This window comes from Erinaceus europaeus, chromosome 20 (assembly GCF_950295315.1).
Source record: "Erinaceus europaeus chromosome 20, mEriEur2.1, whole genome shotgun sequence".
NCBI lineage: Eukaryota > Metazoa > Chordata > Mammalia > Eulipotyphla > Erinaceidae > Erinaceus > Erinaceus europaeus.
The window spans coordinates 57,603,751-57,620,196 of NC_080181.1; the positions used below are offsets into that span (position 1 = coordinate 57,603,751).

Below are 16,446 nucleotides of genomic sequence, written 5' to 3' on the forward strand. Positions count from 1 at the left end.
GCGCCGGTGTCTTTGTGATCCCCTCCTGCTGCTGCGAGCTGCTGGAGAGAGATTCTGTCCCCTGGCCTCAGACACATGGGAGGGAGGCCAGCAAGTCCAGCTTCTCTGCACCCCTGGCCCCCACCCCCAAGCCACCCACTGTCTTCTGGGGTGGACTTTGCTGGCAAGTGCCAGCAGACTCCCGCCGACAACATGCCCCCAGAGGCCCTGTGGTGTTACTCTCCTGCCGGGGAAGCTTTGTCCCTCATGCTCTGGCCTCTGGACTTCACAGAAGGGTCCCCCCCCATGAGAAGTGGCTCCCCAAGTCCACGGTTCCAGAAAGTCCCAGCACAAGGGTGAGAGGCTCTGAGCACCCATGGACTCTGGTGATAGGGGAGGTGGCCGGGGCCCAGAGGCGCCGACTTCCCCGGTAGAGTGACCGTCTGTTTCTGCCGCAGGTGGAGCAAGTCAGCCAGCTGGCCGTGTTCGTGGAGGCCGTGCTGGACTACCACCGGCAGTCGTCCGAGATCCTGCAGGGGCTGCAGAGCAGGCTGCAGGCGCGGTGAGCCCCCCCTCGGCTGCAGTCACGGCACGGCCAGGCCCCATCTGTCCTCTGTCTGTCAGTCTGTCTGTCAGTGCGCCCGCCCCCACCTCCCTGCTCTGCGGCAGAGTCCCGGAGCCGGCTCCCTTGCTCTCAGGCACCAGTGGCTGTGGCCGGGGGCAAGTGTGGCAAGGCTGGCACCAGCATCCTGCTTCCCCACAGCCCTTTCTCCATCCCGAGTTCAGGGCAGCTGGACAGACGGACAGACAGCGTGCCTGTCTGGATGCCAGCCCCTGGGGAGCGGTCCTGCTCCTCGCAGGCCCATGGAGATGGAGTTTTGCCCCCAGGGTGGATGTGGGGGCCCAGTATCCAGGGGTGCAGAGCCAGAAGGAGCAGTGGCACCCACACCAGAAGAGGGCAGGGAAGCGGGGCCCCTCTCTCCCTACGCAGACACACAACACCAGCTCTGCGGAAGCCAGGGCCATGTGCACAGTGACCAGCAATGTGGCCGTGTGTCCTCAGCCTGTCTGGGCACCGCAGCCACTTGGAACTGGCCCCAGAGCCCCAGGGAAGCTTGGACCCAGCCCACCCTGTTTGCCAGCTGAGTTGAGAATGAGAAACCATTTCCCACTGCACCGTGGTCACAGGCGTCTGTGGCCTGAAGGCAGGAGGGGACAGAGGGGGCTGCAGCAGGGCTCTGAGGGTGAGGAGGGAGAGAACGACAAAAGAGGAGAGAGAGGGGGAGAGAGAGAGAGAAGGAGAGGGAGAAAGAGAGAGAAGGAGAGGGAGAAAGAGGGAGAAAGAGGGAGAGGGACAAAAGAGGAGAGAGAGGGAGAGGGACAGAAGGGGAGAGAGAGAGGGAGAAAGATGGAGAGAGACAAGGAGAAAGAGTGAGTGAGAGAGAGAGACAGAAGGGGAAAGAGAGGAAGAAAGAAAGGGGGAGACAGAGGGAGACAGAGTCACGGCAGGGGCTCCGGGCAAGTGCTGAGTGCCTCAGACATTGTGAGAAACACACATTTGGAGACAGAAGGGACCCTGCCCATGCCAGCCACATCTGTCCTTCAAGCTACTTCTGAGCCCTCCCCCCAGCCACAACCCAGCAGGCCGGGTGCCTCCTCCTCCTCCAACACCTCCTCAAACGCTTCTTCCAGAATCACCGCCGCCTCCTGTATCCCCAAACGCGAGTACAAGCCCCGGCAGGTGCAGAGGAGCCCCAGCGAGCTCAGCGTGGTGTCCGCAGCGGGGCCCGCCAAGTCCACAGGTGAGTCCCGTGCTGGGCAGTGGGGCCCTGTCCCCCTGCTGCTGGCTCTGTGAGCCCCGGCCCTGAGTCCCACCACCTGCTGCTCCCCAGGAGCCTCCTAGGTCCAGGTCCACGGCCTGACGTCTGTGCAGCCGCACTGCTGCTGGGTGGGGCTTTAGTCGTGCATGTCCCAGACAGGCAGACAGACAGACAGGCAGACAGACAGAGATGGGGGGGCATAGCGCCACCCCTCCATCCCTGGCACTTCCCTGGGTGTCATCTGGTGCCAGAGCTCGCACCCAGGGCTCTGCACAGAGTGAGCCGTCTCTCGCACCCGCCAGGCTTTGGGCACCGCCACCCCCTGCGCCTTCTCACATGCGGAGCCCCACGGCCGGCCTCGAGCTCCTCTGTTAAGCCAGGCTCCGCGGGGCCTGCCTGACTCTGCCGGGCGTCTTCTGTGCCGCATAGCCGTCGTCGCCGTTTTTAACCAGACAGAAGCGCCGTCATGCAGCCAGCGATGCCACCGAGAAAGCAGTTTCTCATGGTGGGAAGCAGGCTGGGTTCCTGGGGCCCACCTCCTCCTCTTCCAGGAAGCCCTCGGGGATAACACCGTGACACCTGTGAAAGCATGGGTGTGCACACTTTCTGACCCTCGCTCGCCAGGCCTCCCTCTTGGGTGCCTCTGCTCTGTGCCAGCTCCGAGAGGCCTCCCAGCGAGGGGGCTTCCCCTCCCAGCGGGCGTGAATACCCGTCTGTCCAGGCAGGAATGGGCATGGCTTTCCCAGGGGTGAGCCTGCTGGCCAGAGCTAATGTACCTTTAGGTGAAGGTGGACGCCAGCCTCCCTGGTGTTTCTGGGCGCACAGCTCGTGCAGCCCCATGTGCCTGCCTTCCTCTGGGCACCCTGAGGTGGGGGCTTTGCTCCGTGCCTCCCCAGCCTGTGCTGAGGGCTGAGCCTTGTGCCGCCCACCTGCTGAGAGCTCCTCTCAACTCTGCTCCTCTGGAAGTCCCTCCTCTCACCCTGCAGCTCAGTCTCACCCTTGTGATGGGGGAGGGGGGCTTCCAGACGAGGTGCTCCTGTGTGGATGGAGCCTCATCCTCTTGAGACGTCAGTGCCTGGCAAGGTGACCCAGGACTGCGTGGCTTCCCGCTCCCTGAGAAGTCTTTGCGGGGTCCCCCTCCTCCACCTGGCAGGAAATAGTAAGGGCGCAGCCGACCCACCCCCGTGCTGGCCCTCTCTGACCCCCGCCTCCTGTCGCGTTGGAGACAGACGTGAGGATTCAGGGTCATCCTGGCCCCGTCCTTCTCTGCTGCGGGGGTCTGTCTGCAGGCTGCTTCTGGGGGCTGTCGCTGCCGGGCCCTCAGCCCCCTTCTGCCTCCTGCCCAGTGTTAGCCGCGTGGGAGCAGCCGTCCGCCACTCCTCTCACGGATGCCTGGCCTCAGCTGCGGCCGCTCCTCGTGACCTGGAATCTGGCGTAGGTGGCCCTCGAACCTCCATCTTTGCCAAAGCGGTGGGATAGAGCAAATCCTCTTCCTGAGTCTCAGGGTCCCTCTGTGCCCCATCTGACAGGGCCTCAAACTCCCCTGCGGGACTGGAGAGTTTAATGGGATTGAATCTTCCTATCTGGAATGCCGTCTCTTTCATTTATCTTTTTTTCAAACTTCTGTTTACTGAGAGAGAGAGAGAGAGAGAGAGAGAGAGAGAGCCAGAGCAACACTCCAGGACAGACAGCGCCAGGGACTCTGACGCATGACCCCAGGGGCTTTCTCTCCCCTCTCCATCCCCCAGTCCAGCCCAGGTCTCAGCAGGACAGACCTGGAAGAGCTCCCTGCACTGCCCGCACCCGGAGCCGAGAGCCCAGCTTCCTCGGGCATAGGCGCCAGTTGCTGTGGGGACGCGATGTCCGCGCTCTGACTCTGACGGAGCAGGCGGGCGAGGGAGGCTGGTGAGCCTGGCAGTGCGGAGGGAGCTGCCCCCTCAGGGCAGAGGGTGGGGCTCGAGCGGCCAGGCTGTGTGGACGTCCTCAGACCAGACCAGCGGGCGGTGTAGTCTGCAGGCTGCAGAGGGCAGAGGCCTCCGGGGGCGGTGCAGGGGTATGCCGCGCCCCCCCAGTGCTCTCCCAGAGCCCCCTCTGCCCAGAGGAGCCCCCAGGGCCCAGGGTGGAGCCAGGGTTTTCTCTCTAGGCCCAGGGAGGAGCAGAGCTGGGAGCAGAGCCTGTAGGTGTGTCGCTCCTTTTTTTTAAAAAATGGTGGTTTTTTTTGTTTGTTTGTTTGTTTTGTTTTCTTTTTTGGTAACATGTACGCTCAGAGGCGCACCACCAATCCACTAAAAAGGTGTTTGCTTTTCTATTCTTATTCAGTGAGAGGGTCAGAGCCCAAGAGCAGAGTAGGGACATTCTGGCCACTGCTGGACACCTGCGGGGCCCCTGTGACCTCGGTAGCAGCTCTGATGCCCACCCCCTCTCACTGCAGGCCTCTGTGGTGGGAGTCACATGAGTAGAGGGGCCACGGGCTGGCTGGGAGGCCAGGTGGCAAAGAGCCTTGCGGTGGTCATGGGCGTGCCCCCAGGGTCCCCAGCGGCCTGCACACGTTGTTCACATGGGGAGGAGAGACGGAAGGACAGCCTTCTTCCAACAACCAGAGCACAGCTCTCGGCCTCTGCCAGAAATGAATTCCAAGAACATTTTCTTCAGCGTTTCTTTTCTCCCAAGCACAAAATCAAAGGGAGATGAAAAACCAATTCAGTTAGGTGGGCAGGGGGAGACAGGGTCTCTGAGAAAATGGCTTCAGGTGGTGGAGAGGGTGGGCACAGTTGGCCTGGGCGGGGGCGTGTGGGGTGGGGGCGCACAGCTTGAAGCCACAGCCCTCGGATGGAGTCCAGGCCTCGGCCCTGGCCAAGGACTCCGTGCCGGCCAAGCCCTGATCTCAGGCTCATGGCGCTTCCTCCGCACATTCCCCTCGGGTCCCCACAGAGCGGAGGGAGGAAGGCCGGCCAGGGGAAGTCAGGCCGGGGCGGACCTTCCGGGAAAGCAGCGGGCCCAGAAAGGAGCCAGGGACCCAGCTCCCACGCTCTGGGCTTCTGGACCATTTTCCCAGCCCCACCTGGGCTATCACTGGATCCTGGCTCTGTCTGTCTATCCTGATCTTCATGCTGTGCTAGGGCCATGCCACCGGGGCCTGTGCAGACAACCCACACTGAGTGGCCTCCCTTCTCCTGAGAGAGAAGGAGATGGGTAGACAGAGGCAGATGGGGGCAAAGAGGCGAGAGGGCAGGCCCCAGCACTGCCCCACCAGCCATAGAGCCCGCCTGGTGCTGTCGGTGTCACAGTTCACCCATGCGTGCAAAGCTGTGCACTCTACTGGGTGAACTGTGTCCTGGAAAGGAACTAGTCACGGTGTCTGCATGATGAACCCACGACTGGCTGCTATGTTTTCCCTTTGCCTGTCTTTCCTCCTTCCTGCCTTCTTCCTGTTTTTCCTCTTCTTCCCCTACTCTTCCTCCTCCTCCTCCTCTTCCTTATTGTTCTCCTTCTCCTCCTTCTCTCTACCCTCCTGCTTCTGTTTTTACTGCCACCAGCATGATGGCTGGGGCTCAGTGCCTGCACAATGAATCCACCCCTCCTGGTAGCCATCACCCTTTATTTTTCTTTATGTAATATGACAGAAACTGAGATGAAAAGGAGACAGAGAGGGAGACAGAGACACCTGTGGCCCTGCTTTAGGGTGAGAGACAGAGACACCTGTGGCGCTGCTTTAGGGCGAGAGACAGAGACACCTGTGGCCCTGCCTTGTTGCTCGTGAAGCTCTCCCGCAGGTGACCACAGGGGCTTGAACCCAGGTCCTCATGCATGGCAGCATGCACTCTACTTGGTGCGTCACCACTCTGCCCCGGGAAAGGGCATTTCATCTCTCACCAACATACATGTTTATACAAGCCTCTGCTCACGAGCGACCCCTGCAGGTGGCTAGCCGGGAGCTCAAACCCGGATGCTTGCACAGGTCCTTGCGCTTGGTACTGTGTGCGTTTAGCTGGGTGCACCACTGTCCTCTCTACTCGTCCCTCCTCCACTCCTCCCCTTCCCCTCCCTTCCTCCCCTCCCCTACTAGGCTTTATTTCCCCCAATCATGGCTAGGCTGTGCGTTCTCTGCTGGTTCAGACCAGGGAGACAGTAAGAAGCAGACCTGCTGCTGCCGTCTGTTAAGTTCTGAGCTGACTCAAGCTGCCAGGCCTGGCAGTGGCAGGTGTGCTTGTGCTCTCAGGCCCCTTCTGCCCGCTGGCACAGCAGCTCTGGTCCCCACAGAGCAAGGGCCCTGAAAGCCCACCCCCTCAGCTGTGCCCCAGGCCCCCGCATGGGCTCACCCGTCACCTAATCACCCGGAAGGCCCCCTCCAGACACCGCCCCTTTGGGAGTGGGCATACGCAAGCCCAGAGCCTTCAGCAGACAGCCAGACAGAAGGGCTGCCAGGGGCTGAGCCAGGAGAGTACACACATTACTGTGTGTGGGAACCGGGTTCGAGCCCCCAGCCACCCTGTGGGAGCAGCTGCACCCCGGGAGGTCAAGAGTGGTGGATCTGTCTGCGCTGTGCCTCTCCTCTCCGTCACTCTCCCTCTCCCTCTCTCTCCCCGTTCCTCACACTTTAGCTGAAAAAGGAGATATGGGGGATTGGTGGGGCCCTGCAGGAACCGAGCCCAGTGACGATCCAGGGGGGGATGGACCCTGCAGGGACAGAGCCCAGTGACGATCCTGGGGGGATGGACCCTGCAGGGACAGAGCCCAGTGACGATCCTGGGGGGATGATGGACCCTGCAGGGACAGAGCCCAGTGACGATCCTGGGGGGGATGGACCCTGCAGGGACAGAGCCCAGTGACGATCCTGGGGGGATGGACCCTGCAGGGACAGAGCCCAGTGACGATCCTGGGGAGATGATGGACCCTGCAGGGACAGAGCCCAGTGACGATCCTGGGGGGATGATGGACCCTGCAGGGACAGAGCCCAGTGACGATCCTGGGGGGGACCCTGCAGGGACAGAACCCAGTGACGATCCTGGGGGGATGATGGACCCTGCAGGGACAGAGCCCAGTGACGATCCTGGGGGGATGATGGACCCTGCAGGGACAGAGCCCAGTGATGATCCTGGGGGGATGGACCTGCAGGGACAGAGCCCAGTGACGATCCTGGGGGGATGATGGACCCTGCAGGGACAGAGCCCAGTGGAGATCCTGGGGAGCAGGGGCAGAGCCCAGTGAAAATCCAGGGGGAGGGTGTTGAGTTCTGCAGAGAGGAAGGGGCAAGAGGCACCCCAGAACCAGCATTCCTTCCTTCCTTCGTTTCCAAGGGACAGAGTGGTCCAGTTGGCAGTGGGCTCTGGCCGGCCACGGGGACGGGATGCTGGAGCTCTGGGTGCAGGTCTTTGCCCGGGCAGTTGGGAGAGGGGCTACAGCCTCATGCTAGGTCTCAGGGTGGCCCTGGTGGTGGAGGGGCCGGAGCTGGGGACCTCTTCCTGACAGGCCCACGATTCTGCCCTCCACTGGGGTGTCAGGCCAGAGGAGCAGAGAGCGGAAAGCAGAGAGGAGCCCGGGCAGCCAGTCCCCGGGTAGTGCTCCTGGAAGGGGAGGTGCTCCTGGAAGGCCCTTAACACCACTGGTTGTCTGACCCCCAGCCTACAGCAGACTGGAGCCCGCGGAGTGAGGGCCGAGCAGGACAGGCGGGCACCGGGCAGCTGGGAGAGCAGGAGCGGCCAGAGGCAGCAGCCCGCAGGTCAGTGGCTTGGGGACACCCACACCCTGCACCGCAGGCCCCACTGCACAGTCTGGTCTCTGGTCTCCGCACCCCTCCCCCAGGCGGCTCTCCAGGGGCTCTGAGCAAAAGCCCCTAGTGAGGAGTCCTTGTCAGGGCTGCAGGGCAGGCGGGCATGGCCCTCTGGGGGTGCAGGTCCTGCTCACCCCACCCCCACCACCAGGTCAGGGCCAGAAATAAAGACTCTGAAGGGACATCCAGACCCAGACACATGGTGAGGAGAGAGGAGAGGTGAGAGGGAGATGGGGAGAGAGACGGAGAGAGGAGAGACAGAGGAAGATAGAGGGAAAGAGAGAGAGGGGGCGAGAGGAGAGATGGGAGGGAGACAGTGAGAGGAGCAGATAGACAAAGACAGGAAGAGAGGAAGGAAGATTGAGAGAGAACTAGGGAGAGAGACAAGGAAGGAGGGAGAGAGAAACAGGGAGTGGGTGGGGGAGATGAACAGAGAGAAAGGAAGAGATGGACAAAGGAGGAGGAGGATGAAGACAGAGGAGGAGGGATAAAGGGCTGTGGGAGAGAGAGAGGAGAGGATGCTGAGAGAAAAAGGAGCTGCAGCTCAGCCCGTGTCACCCCCCCCCCCCAGGCTCGGCAGCCTCAGAACCAGAGCCCCACTGCTGAAGGCTTGTGTGTGCCCACCCCCACCCCATGGGGGTGCCCCGGTTCCCACAGGGGGCGATTAGGTGACAGGGTGAGGCCTACGCAGGGGGCCTGGGGGGACGGCTCTGCGGGTGGGGAGACACCCCGGAACCAGCCTCCCAGTCCAGATCGCGTCCCCATGCCTCAGCCCCGTGCCGGGCTGAGCCGGGGCTGCTGTGTCTGCCTTCTCTCCCTCCACCAGGGTGGGCAGGGCAGGGCTGGCCGCTGGAGCGCCTGCCAGGACCGGGGGCTCCCGAAGCTCCCTGAACAGAGGCTGGCTTGCCAAGGGCCCACCCCTGGGCTGGGGTTGGGTCAGAAACTGGGGCACTGCGTTCACAAGCTGGTGGTTCTCAGGAAGGGTGTCTGAGGGTCCAGAGTACCGACGCGACCCAGACGGGCCGGGCTCTCAGCTCTGCTCTTGGCCCCGTCTGCACCCTGAGGGATCCTCGAGAATGGGGTCACACCTGCCCGGGGCCCCAGACATTGACTGAAGGACACTGTCCCGTCAGGGTTGAAGGGGACGGGGCTGGGGGCTGGCAGGGCTGCCGCCAGGTGAGAAATCCAGCACTCTTGAGTGGGGTCTGCAGCCTGGACAGATGGTGGACAGGGGCCAGTGGACAGCAAGAAGGGTGTGCTTGGCAGCCCACCTCCCCAGGACTGTGGCTTCTGGCCAGTACTGAGAAGGACCTTGGGAGCAACCTGGCCTACTCAGGCTCCCTGCCCGGCCCCCACAGGTCCTCTGGCCTCCTGGGAGCACAGAGCCGGTGCAGCAGCCTGGGATGCCCTCCCTCCGGGGCCCACTCACCCAGCTCACAGCAGGGTCCCAGGCCTGCAAACCCAGGCAGGCAGGTGGGCTGGGAGGGGAGGCCCTGCCCTACCCTGAAGCTGGGCTCTCAGACACACACATGCACACACAATGCCCACTCAGCACACATGTGCTCCCACATACATGGACACACAAACACATGTGCACACTCTTAGCACTGTACCTCTACACATGAGCACTCTCAGAATACATGTGCCACACATCCAAACACACCACACACTACACAATGTGCATCTACATGCATGAACACTCTAAGCACATGTGTACCCCCATGAAACATGTATTCCTCTCAGTATACATGCGCCCCAACATGCATGGACACATGAGCATGTGCACACATCGCCCACATGCATGGACACACACACGTGCACACTCTCAGCACACAGGTGCCCTACACTGGTGGACACGTGAACACATGTGTGCAACCCATTCAGCATACGCGTGGGCACATGGACACGTGCGCACCATGGCACACACCTGCACACGGAACTCACATTCACGCACCCCAGCCAGGTCTCAGGCCTCCACCCAGGCTATCAGGCGCCAGCCGTGAGCACGAGTGGCTGGGGTGGGGTGACGCGGCGTGGGGTGATGCGGAGTGGGCACCACAGAGCGGCGGCTGCAGTACCCTGGGGCCTGGGGTCCCCCCCAGCCTGGGCACCGTCCTGTCTGCCCGGAGGCCTGCCCTGTGCTCTGGGTTCGAGGCTGGGTCCCTGCCGGCCTGAGCCCACACGTGGCTTGTTCTGCCTGGGCCGTGAGCTGCCCCTCTGTGGGGACGTCTGCTAAGATCTCCTAGGGTGGGGTCTCCTCCCTGCCCCGCCACCCTCGGCGGGCTGTGGAAACTTGGCTCTCTCAGGGAGCCCACCTCGCCTGCCCCGGGTGGAAGCAGCTTCACTATTTCCACCTCTGCTGTTGCCAGAAGCCAAAGTGCCGCTTAAGCTCTTTCCCATTCATTTCTCTGCCGGCGGAAAGCCACAGCCTCACTGTTTCGGGGGGGGTGCCGTGCCCTCCAGGCATGCCCTCCCCTCTGGTGGGGTCTGGACAGCACACGTCCCGAGTCCTGTCACGGGCCTGCGGCTTCCCTCAGAGCCCACCCCCCATGCCGCAGGGGTTGGGGGTCCACTGCCATCTTGGTGGGGTGAGGGCCTCTGGCTCCATGGCAGCTCTCTCTGCATCCTGGGCCCCAGCCATCCATGCTCCCTGCAGCTCAGAAGGCTGGTGAGGAACCCCTCCTCCTGGGGCTCCAGGGGGAGACCCACTGCAGCTGGGAGCAGCACCTCTGCCATCCTCCTCTATCTATCTGGGCATCTTCCGCCTCAAGGAAGGGTGTGCAGCCCCCCAGGAGTCTCTCCTCTCTCAACATTGGGGGCTCGTGGGCCTGTGACCAGAGCTCCCGTGGGCCCCAGCCGGGTGGGAGTCTCTGAGTCTCTGTTCTCCTCCGCCAGCAGAGGAACAGCCCCGGGCTCCAACCCTCCCAGCACTTCCTCAGCCTCTCTCCACCTCGCCTCCCTGTCTCCCCACTCCTCTCTCTCTCCCCCTTCTTCTTCTTCCCTCCTTCTTTTTCTTATGGGGTTCCCAGGCAGAGACCCCCCAAGCCTGGGATGCAGGAAGCCGGCAGACTCAGCCCGTCTGGCGTCCCCAGGAGACGGGGCCCCAGCACCAGGACGTCGCCCTTCACACTGTGACCACCTTCCCACAGTCACTCACAGCAACCGGCCTCACAGGGACTGTCTGTGCGTGTGTACAGAGAGTACACCTTGTCTCGGTGGTCGGCAGACTCTGGGGCAGAAGCAGCAGACTCGTGGCCACCGGCCAAGGCCACGTGGGCCAGAGCAGGAGGACGTCCTGTGTGTGCTGGGAGGAGGGGAGGTGGCCGCCAACCACGTCTTTCTGTAACGAACAAGTGACCTCTTGCTGGCCTCACTTTCTCCTCCTCCTTCCTTCTCTCTTCTCTTCAATCCTATAAAGACATCCGTGGCTCTGACATGGCGCCCCTGTCCTGAGAGAGACGTGCCCAGTGGGGACGGGGAGTTCCCCGCTGCATGGACAGGTGGCTGGAGGAGAGGAGAGGACGGGCAGGCATCCCTGTGAAGGCGCGCTGCCCTGGGCGTGGGGCAGAGGTCGGGAGACGCGCCCACCCACAGGTGTGGGTGCAGGGAGGGTCCGCCTGTGTGAAAACACTCCTCCAGCCCCCGTGAGCCCGTGTGACCTTTGCCCGCTGACCTCTGACTTGGTCTTGCTCTTTGAGTCGGACATCATTATAGATTGGCCACCAGGGTCCTCGCTGGGGCTCCTTGCCTGCAGGACCCCCCCCCCCCCCCACCAGCCGCCATGGCGCAGAGGGAGAAACAGAATGAGACACTGGTCTGCTGCTCGTGACGCTTCCCTCTTGCTCAAACCTAGGTCCTCGTGCTGGTGACTAACGTGCGCTCTACCTGGCGAGCCACATGCCGACCTCCTCAAGAAACCTTTCAGGGGCTGAGCAGTGGGGCACTCTGTAGAGTGTGCACATTATGACACACAAGGGCCCCAGTTCAAGCCCCTGCTCCCCACCGGCAGGGTGGAAGCTTCATGAGCAGTGATGCAGGTCTGCAGGTGTCTCCCTGTCTCTCCCCTACCTCCTCTTGTCTCTCAGTTTCTGTGTCTATTTTTTAAAATGGGGGAGGGAGATAATGGCCTCCAGGAGCGGTGGCTTCATCATGCAGGCACCGAGCCCCAGCCATGACCCTGGTGGGAATAAACTAAGTCCTCCCTGAGGACTTAAAGCTTGACTCTGAGGGTGTCGGGCCTGGGGACGAGGGAAGGCCTCTTGGTGTGTGACCCTCCTGCCCTCTCCTGGGTCCAGGGTCTCTCAATGGTCTGCCAGGTGCCCATGGTGTCCTCCCTGCACTGCCCAGTGTCCAGGCAGCAGGCCCGGGCCAGGCAGGCCTGCGACTCCAGACATTGAAGTAGCTGTGAGGGTCCACCCTGGCCACAGACCATCTCTGAACCTACAGGGGTTGTGGGCACCAGGTGGCTGGGCTGCTGAGGGGCTGTGGGCGCCAGGTGGCTGGGCTGCTGAGGGGAGGTGGGCGCCATGTGGCTGGGCTGCTGAGGGGAGGTGGGCGCCAGGTGGCTGGGCTGCTGAGGGGCTGTGGGCGCCAGGTGGCTGGGCTGCTGAGGGGAGGTGGGCGCCAGGTGGCTGGGCTGCTGAGCGTGGTGGGCGCCAGGTGGCTGGGCTGCTGAGGATGGTTGTTGCCACGTGGCTGGGCTGCTGAGTGTGGTGGGCGCCAGGTGGCTGGGCTGCTGAGGATGATTGTTGCCACGTGGCTGGGCTGCTGAGTGTGGTGGGCGCCAGGTGGCTGGGCTGCTGAGTGTGGTGGGCGCCAGGTGGCTGGGCTGCTGAGGGTGGTGGGCGCCACGTGGCTGGGCTGCTGAGGGTGGTGGGTACCTCATGGCTGGGCTGCTGAGGGGGCCCGCCTATCACATGACTGTGCAGCTGAGGGGTCTGGGTGCCACGTGGCTGGACCACTGGGTGATCCCTGCTCCACACGCGTGCTCCTAGGGGCTGACGAGGTGTGTCCAGGGTGGGGGGGGCCCTGCTCCTCCTGGGGTCCTCTGGGGTCCCCTGCCGTCACCCAGTCTCTTGTCTCACCCCAGCAGGGACCAGCGCCCCCCGGGGCCGGCCCTGCTGTCGCGGGCTCTACGACTTCGAGCCAGAAAACCAGGGCGAGCTGGGCTTCAGGGAAGGAGACGTGATCACGCTGACACACCAGATAGACGAGAACTGGTTCGAGGGGACGCTGCGGGGGGAGTCTGGCTTCTTCCCCATCAGCTACGTGCAGGTGATTGTGCCTTTACCTCAGTAAACGTGTCACCCAGCCGAGCAAGAGCGGTAGTGAGGCGAGTTCCTCGTCCCTCCTTGGCCCCGCCGGGCTCCCTCCCGACTTTTGTACGCGTGTCCTCTTTATGATGTATTTTGTATGGGCTCCCTTTGTATAAACGGCTTTCCTGTCTCAGCGCCCAAACGAGATAGCTTCCTTTCTTGCCCCCGCTGACGGTCCCAAGCTCCGGGTTAAGCGACTGGACGCACTTCCTGTGGCCAGAAGCCTCCTGCGTGCGCCCACCCGCCACAGGACACAGACGGAGGCGCTGGGCGTGCAGAGCGGTGTCTGGATCCAGCGGTGCCCGCCAGCCTCCCTATGCCGCCCCACCTACCAGTGGTCCAGTGGACGTGAAGCCCTGGGTGCTGGCGGCCGGTGGCCTCAGGGGGACGGTCACTGTCACAGGCTGCTCTGGAGAGCGGGAGAGCCCAGGCCTTGCCTCCTGGCCCAGCTTTTACACCGTGATGGGAGAGGGACACAGAGAGAGAAGAGACAGGCCAGCGTTGCACCACCAAGGCCAGAGCTTCCCTGGTGTGGTCTGTGGCCCTCCCAGGTGGTGCTGGGGCTCAGAAGGGTGCGTCAGGCCTGAGAAGCCATGTGCTCCCTGCTGAACCGCCGCCAGGACCCTGGTTTTCCTGTTGCCAGAAGTTTCTGTGCCTTCACAAATCTGCCACTCCCAGAAAGCCCTCTTTCCCTCCCTGCCTCCCTCCCTTCCTTTCTTTCTCAAAAAGACACAAGGGAAAAGACACACACACACAGAACACACCCATAGGAAGGTGCCAGAGACTTGAACCTGGGTTTTAAACATGGTCAGGCATGCTTTCTACAGAGTAAGACATCTCCTGACCCCTGTTTTTTTCTCTTAGTGCCATCAGGGTTGTCAATGGGGCACAGTGCCGGCACACGAATCCATCACTCCCAGGGGCCACCTTTTCCCTTTTCTTTATTTGACTGGACAGATAGAAATTATTTATTATTATTTATTGACAGAAATATTGAGAAGGGAGAGAGACACAGAAACCTGCAGCCCTGCTTCACCTCTCATGAGTCTTCCCCTCACGGGCAGGGTGGGGACCAGGGGCTTGAACCTGGGTCCTTGCACATGCTGACATGTGCACTCTACCAGGTGTGCCACCACCTGGCCCTACCCCCTCCTACAAGAGGAGGGGTAGAGAGAGAGGAGAGGGGGAGGAGAGAGAGAGAGAGAGAGAGAGAGACCCCAAGACCAGAGCACTGCTCAGCTCTGGCACACATGGTGCTGGGCATCAACCCGGGACATCCTATCTCCAAGTCCTGTGTTCAGCCACTGAGCTGGATTTTTCTGGGGTTTCAGGCCTGTGTGATTCCACTGCTCCTTGTGAAATTTTTTCTTTTTTTTTTTTTTTTTCCAGATAGAGGGTGAGACAGAGGGAAGACAGGGCAGAGAGGAGACACCACAGCATCCTTCCACCCCCTGTGCACCATCACCCAGGTCCCCGTACCCCCACCAGATGAGCTGTCTCCTTACCCCTGGAGTCAGGTTAAGCCCAAAGCCCACCTGTGTCTGGGGCTGGCCCGGGGGCCAACAGCCGCCTGTCCCCAGCCCGCTGGTCTCCTAGCTGGGGACCAAGCTTTTACTGCTGCCAGCCTCCCTGTCACACTGGCCTCATTTCTCTCTGGGGGCGTCTCCCAGCCTTCTAGGAAGGCTGGGGCAGTGGTCACAACACACTGCTCGCTGCCTGCCAGGGAAGGTGGCCCCACCCCGCCCAGGCCTAGCCTCCATCCTGGGGCCGCCCCATCCCGTTCAGGGTGATGGGGAGTCTCCACCCAGTCAGGCTGTGGGTCCACCTGGCAGTGAGCTTTCTGAGCTCAAATCATCTTTGTCAGAGTCTCTACCTGACCTAGATTTTTATGCTACACTCAACTTCCAAAGCTTTCCCTTTTCACTCCCTCCCTCCCTCCCTCCCTCTCTTCCTCCCTCTCTCCACCTATCTCTTCCTTGGACCCCTGCTCAGCTCTGCCTTATAGAGATAGTGGGGACTGAATGAGGGACCCTGGAGCCTCAGGCAGGAAAGTCTTTTGCACAGAGGGCCTGATGGTGGTGGTGCGCCCACTAGAGTGCACACATTACTGTGCACAAGGACCTGGGTTCAAGCCCCTGTTCCCCACCTGCAGGGGAATGCTTAGCAGTCGTGAAACAGGTCTACAGGTGTCTCTCTGTCTCTCTCCCTCTGTCCTGTCAAATAAAAACAGAAGAAAGAAAAATGGCCGGTGAGAACTGTGGGTTTGTAGTGCTGGCCCCAGCCCCAGTGATAGCCCTGGAGGCAGTTAAAGTGAACAAACAAATAACTGAAAGTGTTTTGCAGAGCCAGTGTGCTGTCTCCGGCCCTCAAAACCTTCTTTTCTGTTTTCCTGGCTTCCGCCTCGCAGAACGCCAGCATTGGGTTCTGGGTCTCCCTGACGCAGAGCCTGGGCTAAGGGGTGCTGTGTCATTGGGTCCTGGGTTCCCTCCTCACTCCCTCCCCAAGGTGCCCCACTGTCCCCTCCCACGGTGCCCTTCCTCTCTGGACCCACATCATCAACAGCTGCCGGCCCTGTCCCCTGCCAGAAGGGCCCCTCTCACCTCACCTTGGGACTCCAGCCCATGCCCTGCTGCCTGAGCTGGCCACTAAAGTCTAACAGGTAGCTCTGTGGGCGGTAGGCAGAGCTGGCACCTGGTGGGAGAGGCCCTGGGGTGGCAGCATGGACAGCCTTGGGGGCGCCATGGGGGACACAGTAGCACTGCGGTCTCGGTCTCTGTCTCGAAAGAATGCAGAGCTGACCCTGGGCTCTGGGAAGGTGCCTGCCTGGGTGCGGGACGGGGCCTCAGGGTCAGGTGTCCTCTGTGGGGCTGAAGGGCGCTGGGGGCCCCCCGCTGTGCCCACCCGGCCGGTCCTCCCCTGCCCACATGGGGGCCCCGGCAGTCCTGGCTGCTGGCACAGACTGGGCACTGCCCCAAGGCCTGGATGCCAGCTCCATCCATCCTTCTGTGGGGGGAGGATGATGGGAAGAGGGAGAAGAGGGGGGAAGGGGAGAGGAGGAGGACAAGAGAGGAAAGAGGAAGCAGAGGAGAGAGGGAGGAGAGGGGGAGAAGGAACAGGAGGGGGAGGGGAAGAGGGAGAGGTGAAGGATGGGGAGGAAGGAGGGGGAGGAGGGAAAGGAGGAGGGGAGGGGAAGGAGGGAGTGGAGAAGGAGGGGATGAGGGGAAAGGAGGAGAGAAGGGGAAGAGGGAGGAGGGAGAGGACAGAGGGAAGGGAAGGGGAGGAGGAGGAGGAGGGCTCTGGGTGCCAGCAGTCCCGCCCCACCACAGGCATGCTCCCAGCCATGTAGGTGTGCTCTGAGCTCCCCTCCCGGCCCCCAGACCTGGGGTCACTCCGCAGGGCTTTCTGGAGCAGTGGCTGCTGCCTGGGTCAGAGCACCCATCCTCAGGGCATGAGAGAGCCTGGCCCTCACACTGCTGCCCTCAGCGCCCCCAAGTCCAGCTCTGGAGCAAAAGAGTCTGTTCACAGAGCTTCCATCTCCCATCTCCCGGTGGGAGAACACGGG

The 16,446-nt window shown here is 62.1% G+C and overlaps 1 protein-coding gene across 7 annotated transcripts in view; it reads left to right on the forward strand.

Annotated features, from left to right (window-relative positions):
* The window catches only part of SH3GL3 (SH3 domain containing GRB2 like 3, endophilin A3), a 38,330-nt gene extending 25,316 nt beyond the window's left edge, over positions 1–13,014 (forward strand). For 3 of the 7 annotated variants that reach the window (XM_060179537.1, XM_060179539.1, XM_060179540.1), the window contains 3 exons: positions 438–541; positions 1,672–1,781; positions 12,659–13,014. In XM_060179537.1, coding sequence (XP_060035520.1) covers positions 438–541; positions 1,672–1,781; positions 12,659–12,867 — 423 coding nt within the window. In that variant the 3' untranslated portion in view covers positions 12,868–13,014. Of the gene's footprint in view, positions 1–437; positions 542–1,671; positions 1,782–2,101; positions 2,815–7,420; positions 7,519–12,658 lie in introns of those variants that run through there. The other 4 variants (XR_001601472.2, XR_009546643.1, XM_007524288.3 and 1 more) reach the window with 4 other exon arrangements.
* Positions 13,015–16,446: the final 3,432 nt, after the last annotated feature.